This window comes from Microcaecilia unicolor, chromosome 5 (assembly GCF_901765095.1).
Source record: "Microcaecilia unicolor chromosome 5, aMicUni1.1, whole genome shotgun sequence".
In the NCBI taxonomy this organism is placed as follows: Eukaryota; Metazoa; Chordata; class Amphibia; order Gymnophiona; family Siphonopidae; genus Microcaecilia; species Microcaecilia unicolor.
The window spans coordinates 312,039,797-312,064,172 of NC_044035.1; the positions used below are offsets into that span (position 1 = coordinate 312,039,797).

The following is a 24,376-nucleotide window of genomic DNA, read 5'->3' on the forward strand; positions in this document are numbered from 1 at the left end:
GGTCACAAGTACCTGGCCGAAACCCAAATTGTGGCAACACTTCATACTACAAATCCCAGGGCAAGCAGTTGCTTCCTTAATAGCAGACTATGGACTTTTTCTCCAGGAATTTGTCCAAACCTTTTTTTAAACCCAGATACACTAACCACTGTTACCACATCCTCCGGCAAAGAGTTCCAGAGCTTTACTATTCGTTGAGTGAAAAAATATTTCCTCCGATTTGTTTTAAAATTCCTCCTCTTTGGAGAAAAAATGGCTGAGGGGGATATGATAGCGATCTACAAAATCCTTAGTGGAGTAGAACAGGTAAACATGAATTGACTATTTACTATTTCAGAAAGTTCAAAGACTAGGGGACACTCCATGAAGTTACGTGGTAATACTTTTTTTTTTTTATAAATCGTGTTTATTATATCTTCTGAACACCATGTTTACAAACAAAACTTCACTTTACAACCATGTATGAGCACATTTCTTTTTTCAACATTCCAAATTATTCCCCCCCCTCCCCCCCCCCCCCCCCCCTCCCCCACACACACACCTATCCCATCCTTCCCCTTCCCTCCCTCTCCCAGCTCAAGCGTTCAAAATTCTGCTCCTAGCAGTTGGTGTCGGGGTGTCCCAATAGGGGGACCAGATTTTGCAAAATAAGTCTCCTGCCTCAGACGCGAGGTCCTTTCCAGAGCACACATTTGTATCATCAATGATCTCCAACGACTAACTGTGGGCTGCTCCTCTGTCAACCATACATGTAGGATTGCTTTCTTTCCCATTAGAGTTGCCCTCTGAAGGAATGCTCATATGCTGGTTGGCGCTTGCCCCTGGATGGTGAATACATGAAACAGTTGTTTAGGGGAGTGATGCCACTTGGTTTTCCACATGCCCGATACATGTTCCGCCATGTTTTTCCAAAAACCATGGATCTTTGGACAGGCCCAAAACATGTGACCCAGGTGTGCATTTGGGTGACCACATTTCGGGCAGAAGTCATTGTCTCTCAAAGTGGCTCGATATGCTCGGTGCGGTGATATATATATAATCTAAATATGAATTTATATTGGGTTTCCCACCACAGTGCATTTTCAGTTAATTTATAAATCTGTTTGATGCACATCTCCAGGTGTTCTTGGGTGACTCGTGTTCCAAGTTCCACTGTTGCAGCACCGCCGAGTAATTTACTGGTTTAGTATGTTCCCTCAAGTGTGCTTGAAAGTATTTCAGCGGCACTCTGGCCTGTGCATCCAGGCCCAATAGCTAATTAAAGTTCTCCCACACTTCCATTGTCAAAGTCGCTCTCGGCAAGGACCGCACATAATGTTGTAGCTGTATGTACGCAAATACAGCCATCTCAGGCAGCTTATACTCTCTACACAGTTCATCAAATGGTTTTATCGTGCCCTGTTCATTCACCACATGGTATACATATCGCACTCCCCTCTCTGCCCAGATCTGAAAGGCACGTGAAGTGGTGCCCACAGGAAACTGGGGGTTCCCCCTAATAGGCAACATGGGAGAGCTAGCGTTATTAAATGTAAAAAATTTACTTAACCATTTCCAAGTGTATCTTAATGGTTGAAATATCGGGGCTGCTGGACCCAACTTCTGTGCCTGTCCCCCCGGGGCCTGCAACCAACTCGCAAAATGCTGTTCCTGAAACCAGTGTAATTCGGATACCATAAGGGAAAAATATTCTGTATTTCTAAACCAGTCCGAGATGTGTCTTATCCCACTAGCTATTGACAGCAGGCGCAAGTTCAATACTCCCAGACCTCTCTTCTCCCCGGGCAGCATAGCTTTAGACATTGTCATTCGGGCCTTCTTCCCCTGCCATAAACATTTTGCAAGCTTCCCCTTCAACCACCTCTCATCCTTGCCGTGTAAATACATGGGCATCATCTGATAGGTATAAACCCAGGTTGGGAATAAGATCATGTTATAAAGGGCCACTCTTCCCATCAAGGAGATAGGAAGCGCCTGCCATCTATCCAGTGCGCACTCCACCTTTCTTTTTAGGGGTTCCATATTCGATACATATGTGTTAGATCAAGTGGTATTCTCACCCCTATGTACGTCATTGTATCCTGCGTCCACTGCAACGGGAAGGGCCCCTCCCATCCCGTCTGTATGTCAGGGTTCGAAGGTAGCGCCACTGACTTTCTTATGTTCAAGGTAAACCCAGAGTGAAACCCAAACTCCTCTATCACTTCAAGCAGCCGCCTTAGTGACTTTTGTGGCTCTACCAGAATCAATAGCAGGTCATCTGCGAAGGCTAATACCTTCACCGTTTGACTCAGCAATGAAACTCCTTGTATCTCAGGGTCTATCTCAATCATCTGAAGTAAGGGTTCTAGGTATAATAGAAACAACAGAGGGGAAAGGGAACATCCCTGTCTGGAGCCTGCCTGTATCTCCAGCAGCTCAGATCGCATTCCATTTACTAGCAGTCTGGCTGTAGGCACCATATACAAAGCTTTTATTGCGTCCAGGTACCAGCCCGACACCCCTACATGCTCCAACACCCGGAACAAAAAACTCCATCTCACCTTATCAAAAGCCTTTTCGGTGTCAAGGCTCGTCAGCAAGAAACGAGTATCAGTTGTGTGACATTGGGCAATAGAAAGTAAGACCTTCCTCACATTAAGTACTGAGTGTCTCCCTCTAACGAAGCCCACCTGGTATTTTCCTATCAAAGTCGGTATATGTAATGCCAACCGATTTGCTAACACCCGGGCTAGAATCTTGAGATCTACATTTATCAGTGAGACTAGTAAAAAAAGGCCCGTTTCTGGCACAAATGAAACGGGCGCTAGCAAGGTTTTCCGCGGAGTGTGTATGTTTGAGAGAGTGTCTGTGAGAGTGACTGTGTGTGAGAGAGAGAGAGTGAATGTGCAAGTGTGTGTGTGAGAGTGGGTGCGAGTGTGTCTGTGAGAGTGTGTGTGTATGTGAGAATGAGTGTGTGCGAGTGCATATGTGAGACAGTGAGTGTCTTCCCCTCTCAGGTCTCAGGGCCCCCCCCAAGGTCTCAGGACCCGCAAGACACATGTTGTGTGTGTGAGATACACAGTGTGTATCTGTCACACCACATCTAGCAGTAGTTGTGACCAGAGAGAACCACACCTGATGGATGGGGTCCTGCACCCCCCATTCCAGAAAGAATAATCAGTAGTATACCATCTTTCAAAAACAGCATTCTTAACATTAATACATTATGCGCATAGGTACATGTTCATTTTAATTGGTTCAAACCTTCCTCTTTTTGCAGTTTTTGAGTCGGGTAACATTCCTCGCTGACTTACTGTGGGAATAAACACATACTTTTGGGCTGCAGTCGGGGTTGAAAATGTATTCCATTTTCCCCGATTTTAAACTTTAAGTAGCGCTGGATATAGGAAAAGGAACCTCACTTGCTTTCTTCTAAGATTATTGCAAATCGGAAAAGGCGGTGCCTTCGCTCCTGCAGAGTTGCCGAATAATCGTAAAAAATTTTCTTTGGAGTCCCTTCGTAGATGAGTGTAGTATTAGATGGGGATGGTTGCCTCCCTCCTGGCAGCACCCCATTCAGTGGGCACGCTCCAGGCATAGGGGGCCCTATGCTGTCAGAGAGGGTGAACACATGCAACCAACACTCTGTGTGCCCAAAGATTCTTCTGGAAGCGACTCGAGGAGACCTAGTATTCTAAGATTGTTTCTGTGAGTACAATTCTCCATATCATCTAGATGGGCAGCGATTACTTGCAATTTGTTTCTCTAGAGCTGTTAGTTCCGGCGCTGCTTTCATCTCTGTGTCTTCAAGTGTGGAGATTCTCTCTATCTCAGTGGTGTGCTTGTTAGCATCTGCTGACGTCACGTTTCGTCGAGCGATGCGATTCGCTGAGTGTCAGAGCTCCGCCCTCAACGTCATCACGTGATGCGAGGGTGGGGCAAACACTCATTGAGAAAAAGCGATCTACACAACTACAAATTTAGAACGTTGGGAGACTTGAGGCTTCATTAGAACGTTGGAGGTGCGTTTTATATAGAGAGATGGGTCTATAGGATTCCACCCGGTCTTCTGGCTTCCCTGGCTTGGGTATTAACGTTATCCAGGCCTCATTCTCTCTCCTAGTGAAACTCCCTCTCTGTACCACCGCCTCATAGTATTCTAGAAGCGACACCCCAAAGTCAGCAGGTAGAAGTTTATAATACTCTGCTGAGTATCCATCTGGGCCTGGTGCCGAGCCCTGCGGGAGCGACTTAAGCACCTGTTCTATCTCTTGCATTTGTATGGGTCTCGACAATTCCTCGCATATATCCGGTGACAGTTTGGGCATCCCCGCATCATCTATATAATCTTGTGCTGGGGTCTATTCCTCCTCTCCTCCCCTTGTGTATAACTTGGTGAAAAAAGTATGGAATGCCTCTGTTATTCCCTCTGGAGTCCTTACCCTCTGCCCGGCAGAAGAGACCACCGAGGTGATCAACCTCCTCCACTCCTGAGCACGCGCCACCTGGGCCAACAGCTTCCCTGTTTTGTTCCCAAATTTCCAAAATCTCATTCCCCACATACTCATTCTTTTCTTGGTCTGGTCATGTATTAACGAATTGAGGGCCACTGAGGTCGCTGTCATGGCTTCCCTATGTTCTCTCGAGGGAAACTTCAAGCACTTAGCTTTCGCCTGCCTCAATTCCTTTTCTAATCTGACTATTCCCGCCGCAATTCTCTTACCCCGGGCGCTCATGTACACTATAATACTCCCCCTGAGTACCACTTTCGAGGCTTCCCAAAACACTATTGGGGACTCACAGGAATCTGCATTTGTGTCCACATAGGCCACCCACTGCTCTTTAATATACTTCCCAAAATTTTCGTCTTTGTACAAGAAAGATGGGAATCTCCATACCCTACTCCATGGCCCAGGCCCATCAAATCCCACATCCACCCAAATTATCGAATGATCAGATTCCTCCAGGGAGCCTATTTCTGCCACACTTACTCGCGAGAACATTGACTGGGCCACTAGTATATAATCGGGACCAAGTTAGGTAAACTTTAGATTGATGAGTGTAATCGTTCGTGAGGGGGTGCAGCAGTCGCCACGTGTCCACTAAAGTCAAAGCCGTGCACGTGGAATCTAGCATTGTGTGCCCCCCCTGATTTTCGCCTCAATCCCGAGCAGTCGGCCTGCGGGTCCATGACCTCATTGAAATCCCCCGCCCATATCCATGGTGCATCTGTATGTTTTAGACCCAGGGCTATGAGTCTTGAAAAAAGGGGAAGCCTGAGAGTTTGGGCCATATATCGTGCACAGATAGTACAGTTGCCCCTGTATGTTCATTTTCAGCGATAATACCCTTCCCATCTTGTCTGTATAGATCAAATCTGTGTGGCATTGGAGACCTTTCCTAATAAGGACCGCTACCCCACTTCTCTTTCCCCCCGATGATGAATAAAAACAGTCTCCTACCCACTGGTGCTTCAATTTCTCATGTTCAGAATCAGTGAGCTTTGTCTCTTGAATGCATGCGATATCTGTTTTATGGTGTTTTAGCTGGGCCAATATTTTGGACCTCTTAATGGGGGATGTGATACCGGAGACATTCCAGGAAACAATTCTGACTAGATGTTTATGACATGACATCACAACTCTCCATTACGAAATTACACTGATTCCCTCCAGATTGCATCTCCCGGGAGCCCAGCCCCACTCCCAGGGGGTGTCGAATTGTCCTTTCCTCCCAGTCCTCCCCCATGCTGCCTGTAGGCCCCTTCTCTGCTAGGTCACCCCTGCTATAGGACTTGAGCTTCCCCCCCCCTTCCCTACCCCCATCCCCCCTCTCCTTCCCCCCTTCCCTTCCCCCCTCCCCAATACCAACTATGTGTGCCGCCATTAGCGTCACTGAAGTCACATGTGTGCTGGGCCCCCCCCCCCCTCCTCTCCTAAACAAAACTTAAATTACAGTAGGATAGCCCATAACTATCCCGCTAAAAACCAGTCAGACATAGCTCTCACCTCTCCCCTCTCCAGTCTGTTCAAAACTCTGCTGCCCATCTCATCTTCCGCCAGGGTCGCTTTACTCATACTACCCCTCTCCTCAAGACCCTTCACTGGCTCCCTATCCGTTTTCGCATCCTGTTCAAACTTCTTCTACTAACCTATAAATGTACTCACTCTGCTGCTCCCCAGTATCTCTCCACACTCGTCCTTCCCTACACCCCTTCCCGTGCACTCTGCTCCATGGATAAATCCTTCTTATCTGTTCCCTTCTCCACTACTGCCAACTCCAGACTTCGCGCCTTCTGTCTCGCTGCACCCTACGCCTGGAATAAACTTCCTGAGCCCCTACGTCTTGCCCCATCCTTGGCCACCTTTAAATCTAGACTGAAAGCCCACCTCTTTAACATTGCTTTTGACTCGTAACCACTTGTAACCACTCGCCTCCACCTACCCTCCTCTCTTCCTTCCCGTTCACATTAATTGATTTGATTTGCTTACTTTATTTATTTTTTGTCTATTAGATTGTAAGCTCTTTGAGCAGGGACTGTCTTTCTTCTATGTTTGTGCAGTGCTGCGTATGCCTTGTAGCGCTATAGAAATGCTAAATAGTAGTAGTAGTAGTAGTACTCTGTATCTCTGAATCCGACAGTCTGTTATTGTCCATATGTAATCAAACCTGTTCAGCTCCTCTTCGTGGTAATACTTTTAAAACAGAATTTTTTTTCACTAAAATGAATAATTAAGCTCTGGAGCTTGCTTGCAGGAGGGTTTGATAAAAGCAGTTGGTGTATCTGGGGTTTAAAAAAGGTTTGGACAAGTTCCTGGAGGAAATGTCCATAATCTGAACATAAGAATAGCCATACTGGGTCAGACCAATGGTCCATATAGCCCAGTATCCCGTTTCCAACAGTGGCCAAGCCAGGTCATAAGTACCTGGTAGAAACCCAAACAAATCATGGCAACATTCTACACTATTATGACAGACATGTGGAAAGCCACTACTTATCCCTGGAGTTCATAGCGTAGATTCTTGCTACTCGTTGGGATGTTGCTAGGTACTTGTGATCTGAACTGGCCACTGTTGGAAGCAGGATATTGGGCTAGCTGGAGCTTTGGTTTGACCCAGTATGGCAGTTCTTATGTCCTGATTGATTCTTCAAGGAAACTCGTACTTAATCTCGCTCACTCTCTCCTTTTATGAATCTGTAGCCCTCACCATTCCCCACCCCCCACCACTACCACCACCACCAACAACCCATGACTCCTCAAAGCCGCTTGGACCTTACCTTGTTGCTGTTCCACTGCCAGCACAGTAACTTCCTCCTTTGTGTTCATGCAACAAGTCTCAAATTGGTCTTAAGGTGTGAAAGTCTCACAAGACAAGCATGAGAATTCCTGTACTGTGTGGCTCAAGTTCACACAGTCACATGGTGCTGAGAGAAATTCCTTGTCTGGCTGTCACCACAAAAGAAAGCATGAAAATCACAGGCATTTGATGGAAATTTCTAGTCACAATGAAATCAGATGGCACACAGTTCAGAAATTCAGATTTTTTTTCTTAGACCTCAAAATGTTCAGTTCTGACAGTTGTCTATTTAAAAGCAAAATGCACTGGGGGATATAATCCTATATAATAAAACGCACCTCCAGCATTCTGAAGCTGACTGCATGGCTGAGGCATTCCTGCTCTCTGTATCCATCTCCTGAATTGACATCACGTACTTCCGGGTTCGTCACAAGCAGAAGTGACCAACCACACAAGGTTTCTCGGCTTCAGAATGTTGGAGGTGCATTCTATTAAATAGGATTGGTCAGTTCCTTGAAGCACAGCCAGAGCTCAGCGTCCTGCACAGTAACGCTCAGACACCAGAGAGAGCGAGGGGGGGGCCTGACAGCAGAGAGAGAGGGGGAGGTATCTCTGTCACACACACACTCTCTCTTTCACACACTCTGTCTCTCACAATGTCTTTCTCACTCTTACACACTGTCTCTCACACTCTCTCACACTGTATCACATTCACTCTCTATGTGTCACACAGTCACTCACACACTCTCTTGGTCTCATACACTCAGTCTCACAGAGAGTCTGTGTCTCACACACACACTCTCTCTCTCGCACACACTGTATCTGTGTGAAACACTCTCACACACTGTGTCTCACATAACGCACTTGCACACACTTTCTCACACACACACATTCTCTCTCTCACAGACACACTCGCACCCAGACTCTGTCTCTCACAGACACACTCGCACCCAGACTCTCTCTCTCACAGACACACTCGCACCCAGACTCTCTCTCTCACAGACACACTCGCACCCAGACTCTCTCTCTCACAGACACACTCGCACCCAGACTCACTCTCTCTCACACACACACAGTCACTCTCACATACAGTCTCTCAAACATACACACTCCGAGGAAAACCTTGCTAGTGCCCGTTTCATTTGTGTCAGAAACGGGCCTTTTTTACTAGTTTGATAGAATGCTAGAAGTCTATTTCTGTAGTGTCAGCATTACCGTACTAACAGCAGAACTATTGAATGCAGATTTTTCAAATGTAGTTTTATGCTTTACACAGGCCATAAATATATATTAATGTTTTTAACAATTATATTTTTATTGCAGATTCTTCAAGTGACAAAGTAACAATTTGTTAGCGTCAAAGCCACACTATTCTAAGTGGGATTGTGTTCCCTTTCCTGTGAACAGATGGAGGTAGAGAGCTGTGATTTCCAGTGATATTACTGGATATAGTCTGGTGCTCTCCAGTATTTTCTGCCTCCAGCAGATGGTAAGGTTGTTCAGGCGGCTGCTGGTCCTAGGCCTAGCTCACCAGTGCAGTGGCCCTTTGGCTGAGTGCCACAGTCAAGCCTTACAGCCATTCTCCCAGCCGATAAGCTTGGGCCAATCGAGTGAGAAGCTAGAGCTACTCAGCCTTTAGTCAGCAACCTCCCTGGTGCTTTGTGATTCTGGGTACGCTAGGTCCTTCAGGAGAGAAAAAAAATAGTTGAAGGATATGGGCTTTCCAGACTGACTTTATTTTCCTGCTGTTCAGGGACATAGTTAAAAAAAAAACTATTTAGGGCTTTAAAAAGAAAACAAAGACCACTTTGAAAGCCCAAGGGAGTCCTTGGGGTGCTGGGCTGTGGTCTGGCATTTTTGCCAACACTCATTGGCACTCGTGTCTAGTGCCGACACCAAGCTTTAATGTCCTCGAAACACTCCTGTGACATCAGTTGGTATTTGGTCTCGGGGCCTCGAGCCACAGTACCAAGGTGACTTGGTTCTTCAGTTGCAAAAGAGAGGCCACCCTTGAAAGCATTGACTCTTTGGTTCGAGTGACCCAGAGTGGAGCCCCTCTGTGAATTTCCTTCTTGGCCCCTGATTAGGACGGTACTTTGCAGAGCTAATCAGCAAACTTCCTCTTTGCATGAGGGCAGGACGCAGTTGTAGGAAGGTTCTCAAGGCTGAACTTGTTTGCATTGCTTACTGCTGCTGGTGACCCAGAATTTCAGTTTTAAACTCCTGAGATGATTATTATCTTCTACTAAGTCCTTCAACTGAAGCAGCTCATGCATGAGTGCAGACTCCTGATGCAGGCTTTCTGCCAAAACATGACCTGTGTTGGGTCATGTTCCTCATACCAGTTCTTGAGGCCCCTTGTGATTTTTTTTCCCTACTTTGAAGAGCTAATCAGCACTCATTTCATGGTGGTTCTGGTCACCCCAGACTGGCCTTAGAAGCCCTGGTACACAGACGTGATGGGCCCTTCCCTGGGGGTAAATCCTTCATCGGCCAGTGGAGATAGAGGGTCTGGATCTCTTCCGGCTTACAGGTTGGCCTTTGAGAGGCTTTCGGATTCATTTATTTTTACCTTTCTGAGGGCCCTTAAGATCTTCATCTCATTGGGTTACGTATGGTTCTGGAAAATCTTATGAGCTTTCCCTATGAGCGTTCCCTCTCACTATTGTAGGCACAGATCCTGGTCTTGTTGAACTTCCTTCAAGAGGGGATTTCAGCAGGGACAGGCATTCAGCTCCCTGAAGCTCCAGATGGCTTGGCTTGGCTTTTTTCTGATGTAGGACTGGCAATATTTCCATGGCTGTGCACATCCTGATGTCACATGATTCCTGAAGATGCTGTTTCTGGTGGCCATTGTATCATGCAGTGTCAGGTTGCAGGCTCTGTCTTGTCAGGACCCACACTTGACTTTCTCAGAAGAGTTTGTGTTTATCTGCACTGTTCAACCATTCTTCTGAAGGTAATTTCTCCATTCTAATCAGGAGGTTGTGCTTCGTGCATTTCAAGAGTGGGGTACAGATGTTCAGTCCAAGACGTTTCACAACCTAGATATATGGAGGGTATTCCCTATTTGCAGGCAACTGATTTCCTGCCTTTCTGACCACTTGTTCTGTGGGCTGAGTATGGGTCTAGTGGTGTCTATAATGCGCTGGATCAAAGTGGCTATCAAGGCAGCATAGGTTTGTTCGAACAAACAGGTTGCAAAGGGCCTCGGCCCATTCTGTCTGGGTACTGATGGCTTTGTGGGCAGAAGCCTGCGCCATCTTGCTGAAGAACACTTGCAAAGTGGCAACTTGGTGATCTCTTCACTCTTTTGTGAGGCACTACAGATTTGATCTTTTAGCCAGTGGCTGCTCAACCTTTGTCAGGGTGGTGATCCAGTAGGCCTCTTCTCCCCCCCCCCCCCCCCCCCCCCTTTCTAGTGAGATTCTGCTTAGGTACATCCCACTTGTTTAAAATGGTGTTGCTTGGGTGATAAAGAAGATGACACTTGGTCATATCTGTTAATTTCCTTTTCTTTAGTCCAGCCAAATCATTCTGAGAGCCACAAGATTGGGCCTGGGGTCTCCCTGGGCACCCCACTTTTCTCTCATGGTGTATGTAGTTCAGGTATAGGTTAATTGTTTAGTTTTATGATGCTGCAAGTAGCTGATGAGGCTTTGGGGGTGGCTTGTGATTTGGCAGTGACTTACTGGAGAGTTCCAGAAGAGCACAAGCCTATATCCTTTGTTGCCACTGGAAGTCTTGGCTTTCTATCTCCATCTTTTGGAAGGAAAGGGAACAAAATTCTTGTTCAGAATAGTGTGGCTGGACAAAAGGAAATTAATGGTTATGACTAAATTTAACCACCCTAAGTACATAACTGTATCAACAGAGCTACAAAATGTTATTAATGCTACACTAAACAGCTATATTCTGTTTTTACCGTTTTGACCTGTGAAACAGTTTCACTGTTAAAAAGATTAATAGATTAACCTTCAACAATCCCCCCCCCCCCCCCCCCCAATTGATTGGTATGATATAAGAATGTCACCCTTTCCCCACTCATCCTCCTCCTCCCCCTGCATGCCCCTTTTTTTGCTTTACGTTGGTGTCTGCTGTGGATTTACTTCTTAATGATTTCAGTTCATTTGCAATGGATATTGGTTTGTATGTAGGCTAAATGCTTTTGCTATGGCATGGGGCTACAAATGCAAAACCTTAAAACTTATTTTCTTGTTTTTACAGAGTATCTTTAGAAGATTTATATAATGGCAGGACAACCAAACTACAGCTTAGCAAGAATGTTCTTTGTAGCTCTTGTAATGGGTATGTATGATTCCTACTTCTTACACACTATCATTTTTCTACCAATGGTTTTATTTCCATCTCTCGCTGATTGTAGTCTTTAAAAAGTGTGCCAGTATGTCATGGAAATGTGTGATGGTAATTAATCTTTACTAACTGCAGCCATGAGATCTGAAAAGGAAGCTCCTGGAACTTTGATTTTTCTGGTAGGATTCAGCGTTGGCATCCCTTTGGTAACTATCCATTAGCGTGGCATTTAAAGTCAATGGAGCTGAATATGTTGTTTTCAAATAGTGGTCAGCATCTTTCAGAAGCTGCCTATACCAACATGTTTCTAGATGCCCCTAGGTTATCAATAGAAATCAAACAAAATAAAACATGGAAAAGAAAATAAGATGATACCTTTTTTATTGGACATAACTTAATACATTTCTTGATTAGCTTTCGGTTGCCCTTCTTCCTCAGATCGGAAATAAGCAAATGTGCTAGCTGACAGTGTATATAAGTGAAAACATTCAAGCATTACTATGACAGTCTGACAGGGTGGGAGGAGGGGGGTGGGTCGGAGGTATGCATGGGGACATCAAAGCATATCATTGATATTCTAACAGGATGGGTGTGGATAGGTGAGTGACTTCACAGTGAGAATCCTGAAAGGTAACTTTAAAACCATACAAGAACGTAAGACCTTTGAAGTCAGAATGATTGAATATTTTAACACCCAACAGAAAGGACTTAACAAGGATCTGGGGTTCCTAGCCCATTATAAACCATAAAGCTGTATGTCTCTGTTGATCACCCCATCCCTCACCTATCCACACCCATCCTGTTAGAATATCAATGATATGCTTTGATGCTTTGATGTCCCCATGCATACCTCCGACCCACCCCCCTCCTTCCACCCTGTCTACTTAAAAGCCTCAAACCGTAAGAATGAAAAAAAAAATATATATATATATAATTTTTTTTTTAATAGTAGAATTCGTCAGTGCTTTCTGACCCTCCCAGCCTTTTCTCATACATATTCCATGTTTGAGCTGACTCTTGCTTGAAGGGAGGGGAAAACAAATTTATATTTAAAGGTATACTCTAGAAGAAAATCATACCATTTCTGGGATGAATTGCAGGTGTTAACCTTTTTTTGGAAGGGGGGGGGTGGATGACTCCAGCTATGTTGGATTTGCTTATGATAACAGCTGCTTGTAGCACTTAGCCTTTGGTTGTGGATAGTATACTAACAGTATGTCTGGATTTTAGCCAGGGTGGTAAGACTGGAGCTGTTCAGAAATGTACTGTGTGCCGGGGTCGAGGGGTGCGAATCATGATCAGACAGTTGGCTCCTGGAATGGTACAGCAAATGCAATCTGTGTGCCCGGACTGCAATGGAGAGGGTAAGTGAAAAGCTAGTCCCTTTTTAAAAACAGCTTCATGTGGAAGTGGCAAGGACAAATCAGGTATACATATGAAGTATCCCATCACACCTTATGTGATGAGTTTATCTTGTTGGGCAGATTGGATGGACTGTACAGCTTTTTATCTGCCGTTATCTATTACGTTGCTATGCTTGCCTTCAATTGCCAGGCAGCTGAATTTAAAGCATCGAGCCTCCTGTTTTGTTGCAGAGTTGAAATTTCCAGCAAGCACATAAGATCAAATTAATATTTTGTAATGTCCATTTTATATTTCAATTTGTTTATTAATTTTTTCATTTAAACAAGAATACACTTGCTTTGAAATACAGCCATAACACGCTATTTAGGAAACAATAACAACATTCAAAATTAAATCCACATAGAAAATAATAATATGCTTTCCTAAACATAAAACTTTTTCTTATGATTCATCAAGCTTTCTTAGACCCCATTATTTAAAAGGGGCGATCAGAGTTAGAGAAGAATTATTACAAATCTTTAATCAAAGAAATAAGGCGGCGTATATTCTCCCATAATATTTCTAACTATTACAGTTGTTTAGAATCAAGAAATGATTTTAGACTATCTGGTGAATAAAAGGTGTATTTAACCTGGCCCAACCTAACAAGGCATTTACAGGGGTAGGCAAGAAAAAACATCCCTCCTATCTCAAGCGTTCTTTTTTTTAATGCCAAGAAGGCTTTCCTTCTCTGTTGGGTCGATTTTGTAACATCAGGAAAAATCTGCACCTTTACTCCTCCAAAACAGGTTTGTAAATTCCTAAAGTACATTTTCATGATATTGTTCAAGTCCTGTTCAAAAATTAAGGAAACAATCAAAGTAGACCTTTGCGTATTCTCATCTACAGTTTGTTCCAAGATAGCTGATATATCATCAAGATCTAAAGTGTGTGGTATTTCTTGTTTTTTTCCCAACTCTCCTTTTGAAGCTGAAATATAATATAATTTATTTATCGGGGGTATTGCGTCCAGGGGTATTTTCAAAACTTCATTGAGGTATTTTTTGAATAAGTCATGTGGGTTAATCCCAGGGAGTTGCGGAAAATTCAATAATCGCAAATTAAGTCTCCTATTAAAATTTTCAATTTGTTCCACTTTTCGTCGGATGTCAAGATTATCTTTTATCACTCCACTTTTAAATTCTTGAATAGAGTCTACTTTCTGCTGAAGAGTATTTACTTTTTCTGCTATTTCCCCTTTAATCAGGTCTATCTTTGAATTCAAATCTTGAAATTTTTTATCAAAAGTGCTGACTTCTCCTGAAGTCTGTTGTAACGTCACATCCATTTTTTCCAACATTGTCCATATCATATCTAGATTTACCTCCTGCGTTCGTCCCAAGGCTCCTGCCTTTACTCCCGGCGTGTGCTCTAACGACTCCCGACCCTCACTGGGAACCCTGCTCACAACACTTCCGGTAGGGCAGCGCTCCTCATCGGGCTTCGCTACTGACGCCGGGCACGGAGGTTTCGTAGTTGTCGGTGGAGAAAGGGATATTTCCTCTCCCAGCAGGGTCCCTGCTTCCCCAGAGATCCCCGCTATGGGATCCATACCTCCAAATGATTGGGAGACTGGCGCGAAGAAGCGTTCGAGGCCTGCTTGGATCGTCGAGGGAGTCGAGGTAGGTGGGGGAACTATCCGCGTCACCCCTTTTCTTTTAGAATGCGGCATTTTTCAAAGTAAAGTTCGTATTCCAAGCCAGGATTCAGAGCGTCTCTTCACACAACTTGTTACGCCGCCATCTTAGATCGCCCCGCTTGCACACCGCACAGGTTTCTATGCTTTGAAAATGTGCAGTAGACTGCCTCCTGGGTGTAATGTCCATTTTAAACCAGCTAAAATTCAACCAGCAAAGAGCTTCAGATTAAGTAAATTGTCTACAATACTATAAAATAATGGACAGCACTGTTCCCTCTAAGCTGAGCAGGAGTCCGCTGACTGCATTGCTGCCGGTTGGGGGGGGGGGGGGGGGTAGTACTTCAATATTTTGTTTTCAGTCACTAGGAAGAGGTAGGTTTCCTGGAGTCTTCAGAGCTTGCCTGTCCCTCACTATTGAAAAAGTGATAGTGAAACAGCACCACCCACTGGCAGAGCAGTAATGGATGACATACATCTTTTTTTCCTGACACATTTTAATGTAAGGCTGCCAACTGGATCCAGATTCGCAGGACAGGGTTGATCTAGTCCTGGATTTACCCTAGTGTATGCTGGAACATGTAGTCTTGCTGTTCTTAGGGACTACAAGTCCCTACATGCATGCAACAGGGTAAACCCATGACTGAATCAACCCTGTCATTTGAATCTGGATCCAGTTGGCAGCAGTATCTTAATAGGCCTGCTTCAAAACTACATAATTAATGGATTTTGTTTCATGTCAGTGTTTAAGAGTACTTGTGTTGATGGTTTTGCATCCTATAAAAATTTTTGTCTCTTTAATATACTATGTAAAGCCTTATTTATTTCCATTTAGCTGCTTCACTATTTGGCTCCCAATTCACAACAGAGTTCTCAACCATAGCAGACTTTGGACTGCTTGCTGTACTTCAGACTATCAAAAAGCATATTGCATCATACTGCAGCAATTAGAGTTTTAATCCTCCATACCAATTTGAACTATATTCGGTTCTTATTTAGTTGCCCTAGAGCAGGATTAAAATAAGTTGTGGAATGTGCTCTGGGATACACAAATTGGCCTGTGTTCCTGTTCGTTCAGTATATGACAGTCATGCTTCTTAAATTTGAAATCTTTTCCAAATGTTTTTGAATGCTTTTTCTCAAGTTGAAACTATATTTTTCTGCTTAAGTATTCTAAATTAATAAGAGTGAGCAGCATAAGAATTATTAAAATATGTCCTTTACCGCTGTGACCATTCCTAATGCAAGAAAAGTGAAGGATGTATTTGTCCCATTTCTATTTATCCCTCCTGCTACCTTCGTCTTACAAAGATTGAAGAAGATGGCTGGATCCCTACATAAGGCTACTAAAAAGCCTGCTTCCGAGTTATGAAAATGCCAGGAGTGTCTGTCTCTGTAGCTGGATCATGACCATGCACCTTTCTGCACCTCCAGGGAGTTACACTATTCTATTTGGCCACAATCATGGGGTCACAGCCACAAAAAGATTGATCAGCACTGGAATATCTCTAGACATGGATCAAGTGAGTTTCACTTCCTCAGCATAGAGTGCAAAAGCTAATTCAGTGTGTTGAGAATGGTTGGTACTCATTGTGGATCACAGCCAGAACCTCCTTACAGATAATAGGCCACATGGCTTCTTCAGTTAATGTGATGCCTTTTCCTCGCTTCAAAATGAGCCGTAATGGGACATCAAGAAGGTGTGCAAGGTGCATCTGCCAACTTAGCATATAAACACGTCCTTTCAGGGGTCCAACATTTGTAGTTATGCAATGGCCAGCAGTGATATTCTAGACAAAGTGTCAGATATCAAAAGTTTAGTGGCTTAGTGGAATTGGCAAACCTAGCCATTAGTTTCCAAAGCTGGCCTATCCACTTCAAATAGTTTTACTGTCGGGTACTTACTCCCCAGGAGACTCCCCTCACTTAGGAATCAAGCTGTGTCGTCTTCTCCAAGAAGAAGCAGGCCTAGTCTCACACATGGGTAATGTGACCCGCGTTGCCCAGTCCGGAGCTTATATCGACCTGAAAAGAGCTTTGTGGAGCAGGAGACTCTGTACACTGCGCACACACGAGTGCCTTCCTGCCTGCCGTGAGAGCACAGGACCACCAGTTCTTTTTTTTTACCGTGGTGGGGAGTGGACACCATTTTCTTCTGCTCCTCACAGCTTGGTTTGAAAGAACTTTTTTTTTAGTTCTTTGGTGTTTTTGTGCTGTGGTTTTTTCTTGGTCCCGTGTTCAGATTCCCCCTTTTTCCCTTTCCTTATTTTTTAGTTATTTTTCCCGCTTTTAAGTTTCCTTTCTTTTCTGTGTCTCTAGGCTGCATTTAGGCCTTGACTTTGGTCGGGCTCTCCCTTTATTTTTTTCTCCAGTGCATTGCCCCTTTATCTGCACCATTGAGTTGTTTGATTTGGCCTCAGTAGTTTTTCCCTTCCATGTCCACAAAGATTCCCAATGGCTTTAAGCGTTGTTCTTGGTGCAGTAGGGCTATCTCTGGTAAAGACACCCATTAATGGTGTCTTCAGTATTTTTGGGGCCTGACAATAACCCTTACAACTTGTCTTCATATGTCTGTTGACCAGAGAGGCTGAACGAGAGATTTTTGGAGCCCGATCCGAATCCTCGGCATTAACATCATTGCCACCAGCGTTGGGAGCATTGGTCCATATTACTGCTAAATCTGTCTACACTGGGAGCAGGTGCATCGAGTTTGTCTCCACCTGCCTCAGTGCCGACTGCTGTGCAAAGCCCCCGGGACTGACCTGCATTGGATCTGACCCTGAGGCGGCGGGAGACTTCTACATCATCCTCTTCAGCACCAAGGATCCTCGATGACCGGCTTCAGACGAAGACAAAAAAGAATCTGCATCGATTCCCCCTCGACACACGGTGCTGGGAGCTCTGGGACGCCAAGGTATTCTGCATACGAGCATCATTTAACTGGCCAGGTGCCAGTCTTGGCTGGTTAAATGCTTTTGAATATCGGGGGCTCTTTGTTGAACTCAGTGATTGGCTAGAAGAGAGAAACTGGCTAGATCCATGTCAGTTTGGATTCAGAACAGTTATGGAACAGAAAGGGTTCTCATATCCCTACTAGATCTCCACATTCAAGAGGTGCCGGTGCAAAGATTCCCATGCAGCCAGGACCAACCTCCCTGTCTTGACCCTAGCATTTCTGCAGACTGTCTCTGAGCTGACGCCCCAGCCTTTCTCAGTGTCGGCCCTTGAATGCATCTGGACCTTGATCTCTGAGCTGCAGGTTGGCTTCATTCAACAGAGTGCATCAGCATTGAGGGTGTTTGTGCCTGCCATGTCTTTAGTTGCAGCCCTGCTTGGCCTTCAGCCTTCAGTGAGGCCTCCAACACAAGTGTCACGTGTGGACCCAGCATAGACTGCCACCAAAGCTAGCACTCCTTCGATGTTGGTGGGGGATGCTTCACCAGAGTTGATGCAGGAGCCAACTCCTCAAAGCCCCTCTTGGGGACATGGCTCCTTTAGGTCTTAGCAGGTTTGGCCTCAGCTTCTCTGGAGGAGGTTTTGGCTGATTCAGATGAGGAGCACTTTTGGGAGTCAGATTATGACCCTCGATACTTCTCAGAGGAGGAGTCTTACGGGGTACCGTCTGATTGCTCCACTCCACAGGAATGGCAAACTTTCCTCCAGACAGCCTTTCCTTCCCCTCTTTTGTTAAGGAAATGGTGACTGCCATTCCATTTCCTTTGGAGGTAGAGGGAAGAACCCAGGGTCAAGATTCTTGAGGTCCTGGACTGTGAATCTCCTCCTAGAGAGGCTGTGACTGTCCTGCTCCACGAGATCTTACAGGATATTTTTACGCGGAATTGGGAGTCCCCTCTGTCCTAGTACTCCTCCCCAAAATTGACACACGTACTACTGGATTCAAAGTATCCCTGGGTTTGATGAGCCATAGCTGCCTCATCATTCCCTGGTGGTTGAATCTGCCCTCAAAAGGGCCAAGAGTTCTAGAGACTATGCTTCAGTGCCCCCGGGCAGGGAAGTTAGAGCCTTGGACTCTTTTTTTTTTTTTTTTTTTTGCATAAGATGTTTCAGGCCTCTATGCTTATTCAGTCTTACCAGCTCTTCACGAGCGTGTACTTGCAGGACTCAGTGCATAAGTTTGCTAGATTTAGCAGACACTGTCACTCTGGAACAGGCCGAATCGCTTCGTCAAAATTCATGAAAGGACCTCATGTCAGATCACCAGTGCAGAAGCCTGAATGCCATCCTGATCTTTAATTAAATTGCCATTTGAGCCTGTGGGATCCTTGTCTGTTGAAAATCTATCCTGGAAAATACTCTTTCTGATAGCAGCTAACTATGGCTAGAAGAATCTGTGACCTTTAAGCCTTAGTCATGTATAAACCTTTATGCTCACCTTTTCATGTGGATGAAGAGTGGTTCCAGTGTTTTAACCTAAACTATATAAGCATTAGTGTGAGAAGTCCCTCTACATTAACTGCAAAGAGCACTCCTCTTAAAAAAAAAAATATAGTCTACACAACTGTTTAATACCAGCTCACATAGAATTCCACTGGTAAAGCATACACTAGTTAATCAGTTAAGAGCAGCTAGTATCCCCCTAACAGCACACAAAAGCTTCATTTTCTAAACGTCACAGCTGATTCTTTAGAAAAAGAATTACTACTGCCTGAACCAGTCTTCATTCAAACAGTACTTTGTCAAGCAGTACTGTGCAATCTGACTTTTGTAATCGTCAACTCTTGCATTGTTAAATGACTGGGTTGCTCCTCGACAGTAGAAAATTATCTGCAAGCTGAAACAACCCTAAGTTTGGGAATCTCCCACTTGAATGCTTGATTCAGTCTTGCTTGTTGACAGAAAGTAAAATTGCTTGCCTGTAAGAGGTGATCTCTGTAATCATCTGAATAATTAGGCACATAATCCCTCCTACCTTTCTCAGAGCTGTGTTTCTTCTTGAACAATGGAACAGACTGAGGAGACATACTGTCCATGGGTAGGACAGGCATGCTTAGAGCCATGTACTAGTTCTGAGCTCTGGGTGAGCTGTTCCATCCCAGAACTATCTGGTACCATCGGCTTCTTTTGTGCCTTAATCCTGCTACCCACAGAGAATACCTGTTAAGGTAAACAATTCTGCTTTAAATTTTTGAGAAACTGAAATGTGGCTGTTTAGACTGTTAGTTGACTTAAAGTGGCATGAGTTCCTTAGGAATGGGGCTAAAGTTAAGATCAAAATAAGGGGGTGTTTTACTGCTTATACAAAAAAAAAAAACCCTGCAACTTCTTGTTATCCAAATGTACTCTCTTTCACATTTTTGTAAAATATTTCACTTCTATTAACTTAAGGGGAACTCCCCATACTCCACCATGTTGCACCATTATGATTGGAACAGCCTTCCTGAATTGGTGTCATGCCTTCTTTGGTCATATACCTGTCTGAACTCTGAAAAACCTACCTTTCTGAGGTTGCTTTTAAATCTTAAAATCCTGATTCTTCCAGATGATAGCTTTGTCAATTTCTCACCATATTATTAATAAAAACATTCCCCCCCCCCCCCCCCCAGAACTCTGTCTTGTCCAGATTGTAATCTCCTTGTAGGAGGGACAGTTTCATATATATGTATTCAAGCACACATCTAATTGGGCTATGGAAATCAGTGGTGTAAGGAATTTACATTCTAATCATATCTATTCTCTCTCATTTTTCAGGAGAAGTAATTAATGAAAAAGATCGCTGTAAAAAATGTGAAGGGAAGAAAGTGATAAAAGAAGTCAAGATCCTTGAAGTTCATGTAGATAAAGGCATGAAGCATGGACAGAAAATTACTTTTTCTGGAGAAGCTGATCAGGCCCCAGGGATGGAACCTGGAGACATTGTCCTTGTACTACAAGAGAAAGAGAATGAGGTGACTTTGATAGGCTTACAGTTGATGTGTTATATTTTCTTTTTCAAGTCTTTAATATTAGAGCCTAGAATATTCTTCCATTTTGTTTTTGTTTCCAGTTCTACTGGAACTCTATCTCTACTAGGACTGTGATGTTATGAATCAATCTTACACTACTTGCTGTGGTTTCCTACAGTTCTTCTCATTCTCCACCCCACCCGCAAATCTAGCTGAACAATTGCAGTGACAGCTCGCTAGGTAATAGCTACCCACCATAGCTCCCTCTGGAATCTGATACCCTGAGGAGCTGCCATTGTGCAGTGGCTGGGACTTCCTCTCCCATTGGGTTTCTGAATCCTTTTGAATTTTAAGCTATAAAATATGCAACTTTTATTTGGATTTATTTACCACCTTTTTGAAGAAATTCACTCAAGGCGGCATACAGCAAGAACAAGTTAAGTGTAGGCAATAGACAATTACAGCAGTAAAAATATTCAAATAACAGTACATAGGTGTAGTATGCTGTGCTACAATGAACACAATATGCAGGAAAACATTATAATAGACAGCATAGGGTGTAAGCAAAGATGAAACATTATAAATGAGAGAGTAGCAGGAGTTAGAACATAAGGGGACTAATTTAAAGAAAGTTGCACAAATCAGAAAGGTGCTTGACTATTAAGGAATAAATAAGCATGTCCTGCTACAGTATGTGCAGCTGACGTCACCCCTTGTGTGTGTGTGTATGACTAGCAGGTTATCTGCTTCTTCCATTAAGCAGCTTTCATCTGCTTCCTGAAGTAGTCTTACGTTGAGCAGAGCCTCTCAGGGAGTATTTTCCAAAGTGTGGGGGCTACTCTGAGGCAGGCTAGCTGGTGGGTATCAGTATGTGATACCCTTTGGAGAGGATGTGTTTAGGGATATCATTGGGAAGACCTTGGCAACTTCTGAGGTGTGTAGAGGAAGATCCTGTTCTTCATGCACTCTGGTCTATTTCTTTTAAGGGCCTTGAAGGTCAGACATAGTTTAAATTTAGCCCTGTATTGTACTAGTAGCCAGTGAAGTGTTTTTTGTTTTGTTTTGTTTTTTGCAGAAATGGCACAATATGGTTGCATAACTTAACCCTCTCTCAGTCTTGCTGCAACATTCTGAATCAAAATTTTTTGTAGTCTGACCAGTGTAGAGTACATTACAGTAATTAAGTCTTGATATCATGGCATGCACAACTGTGACAAGACTTGCCTTCTCAATGTAAGGATTTGGGGGGATCACTGTAAGTGTTACATCTAGCTGTATTCAAGGTTCGTGGCTTGTGATTTGAGGGGGAGTTTGTATTTCTGAAGAGATTTTGATATCAGGTATATGTCCACTCGTGTTAGGGACCCATAGAAGCTCAGTTTTACTTGGGTTCAGGCAGTGTTTGTTGTTTTTAGCCCGTTCTTGAATTGCTGTTCTGAATCCAAATTGACATATACATAAGTAATGCCACACTGGGAAAAGACCAAGGGTCCATCGAGCCCAGCATCCTGTCCACGACAACGGCCAATCCAGGCCCAAGGGCACCTGGCAAGCTTCCCAAACATACAAACATTCTATACATGTTATTCTTGGAATTGTGGATTTTTCCCAAGTCCATTTAGTAGTGATTTATGGACTTGTCCTTTAGGAAACCGTCTAACCCCTTTTTAAACTCTGCCAAGCTAACCGCCTTCACCACGTTCTCCGGCAACAAATTCCAGAGTTTAATTATGCGTTGGGTGAAGGAAAATTTTCTCCGATTTGTTTTAAATTTACTACACTGTAGTTTAATCGCATGCCCCCAAGTCCTAGTATTTTTGGAAAGCGTGAACAGACGCTTCACGTCCACCTGTTCCACTCCACACATTATTTTATATACCACTATCATGTCTCCCCTCAGCTGTCTCTTCTCCAAACTGAAAAGCCGTAGCCTCCTTAGTCTTTCTTCATAGGGAAGTCGTCCCATCCCCGCTATCATTTTAGTCGCCCTTCGCTGCACCTTTTCCAATTCTACTATATCTTTCTTGAGATGTGGCGACCAGAATTGAACACAATATTCAAGGTGTGGTCGCACCATGGAGCGATACAACGGCATTATAACATCTTCATTTTTGTTTTCCATTCCTTTCCTAATAATACCTAACATTCTATTTGCTTTCTTAGCCGCAGCAGCACACTGAGCAGAAGGTTTCAATGTATCATCAATGACGACACCTAGATCCCCTTTCTTGGTCCGTGACTCCTAACGTGGAACCTTGCATGACATAGCTATAATTCGGGTTCCTCTTTCCCACATGCATCACTTTGCACTTGCTCACATTAAACGTCATCTGCCATTTAGACGCCCAGTCTCCCAGTCTCGTAAGGTCCTCTTGTAATTTTTCACAATCCTCCCGCGATTTAACAACTTTGAATAACTTTGTGTCATCAGCAAATTTAATTACCTCACTAGTTACTCCCATGTCTAGGTCATCTATAAATATGTTAAAAAGCAGCGGTCCCAGCACAGAGCCCTGGAGAACCCCACTAACTACCCTTCTCCATTGAGAATACTGACCATTTAACCCTACTCTCTGTTTTCTATCTTTTAACCAGTTTTTAATCCACAATAGAACACTACCATATCTTCACCATGCTGTCATTCCTTCTCTCCCTTATGTTCAGATAAAATTGTTTCAAAAATTTGCGTGTACAAAGTTACCCAGATAAAGGGGGAGTATCTTTAAAGGGCCAGTTCCTTGTTGGCAAAAGCTGATTTTTAGCTGCATAAATTTCTGTTGGATAGAATTGCTAATATAGCAGGGATGAAGAGGGCAAGACTTTTTTTTTTTTTTTTTTTAGGGTCCCTTTTCACTTGTCTTTATGTGGTAAGAGCATCACTATTCTTGAGTAGGATCACTCTGTTGCTCATGCGGAATAAGAGTATCTATATACCTTGGTACATGGCAAATGACTATCACGTGGGCCTGGAGTTTCATTTGACTAACATTCAAAGAGATCACCATCAACCGCTCAGGGTGTAGTGACTGAACTTAGTTACCTGGTGTTGAATAGCCTGCACATGAATGAATTATAGCAAGAGGCTTGTGCATTTCTGGCTCCACATTCTCATCTACACATGCTTAGTGTTGACTGATGCAGTATCAAACAAATGTTCAACAGTGCCCATTGATGGTAGGTTTTACTTTGGAGTAATCTTCCCCTAGGCATTTGCCAGCCCTATATTCAGGAACCATACTTGCCCAAACGGACCCAAAACTGGGCATGATTGATAGAATGTGAGGGCATGTCACATATTGCCAGGCCTGTGCATTTTGTCTCTAGAATCTATGCTATTCTGAGATCCTGAGATATTAAGCCTGACACTACAAGGTTACAATCATCTGTGTGTCACTGGCAAGGAAGATTTAGCCTATTTTCTCTTTCACCTAACAGCAGCTAACCAACGGCAACATGTACTACTGCACTAGACATGTTCTGCTTGTTCTGTTAGACAATTGCCTCCATCACAGTAGCAGTAGTGCTAATAACTAGCTGCATTTTATTTTTCTGACCTCAGTTTCTCAGGTTTCATAACACAGACAATACTGGTCACTGCTTTAGAATAGTCATCTTTAAAGAAGGAAACAAGGTCATTGTTGGATGAATAGCCTTTTCTGTCTAGTTGTTTCAGAGCCAGAACATGTTTGTATTTAAATTGTGAGGCCACCATTGGAAATTTTTCTTTATTCCATTTGGGATACATTTTTGCTTTACAAGATTTTACGCCAGAAATCCTACCTTTGTGTGTATTTCTCAGTTCTATATGGTAGATCACTGCAGTAATGGATCTCATAAC

The 24,376-nt window shown here is 43.8% G+C and overlaps 1 protein-coding gene across 1 annotated transcript in view; it reads left to right on the forward strand.

Annotated features, from left to right (window-relative positions):
* DNAJA2 (DnaJ heat shock protein family (Hsp40) member A2) overlaps positions 1–24,376 on the forward strand; it is an 85,252-nt gene that overhangs the window by 52,177 nt on the left and 8,699 nt on the right. Inside the window, exons 4-6 of the mRNA XM_030204384.1 lie at positions 11,509–11,589; positions 12,826–12,959; positions 20,345–20,541. Of these exons, the coding sequence (XP_030060244.1) occupies positions 11,509–11,589; positions 12,826–12,959; positions 20,345–20,541 (412 nt within the window). The remainder of the gene's footprint in view (positions 1–11,508; positions 11,590–12,825; positions 12,960–20,344; positions 20,542–24,376) is intronic.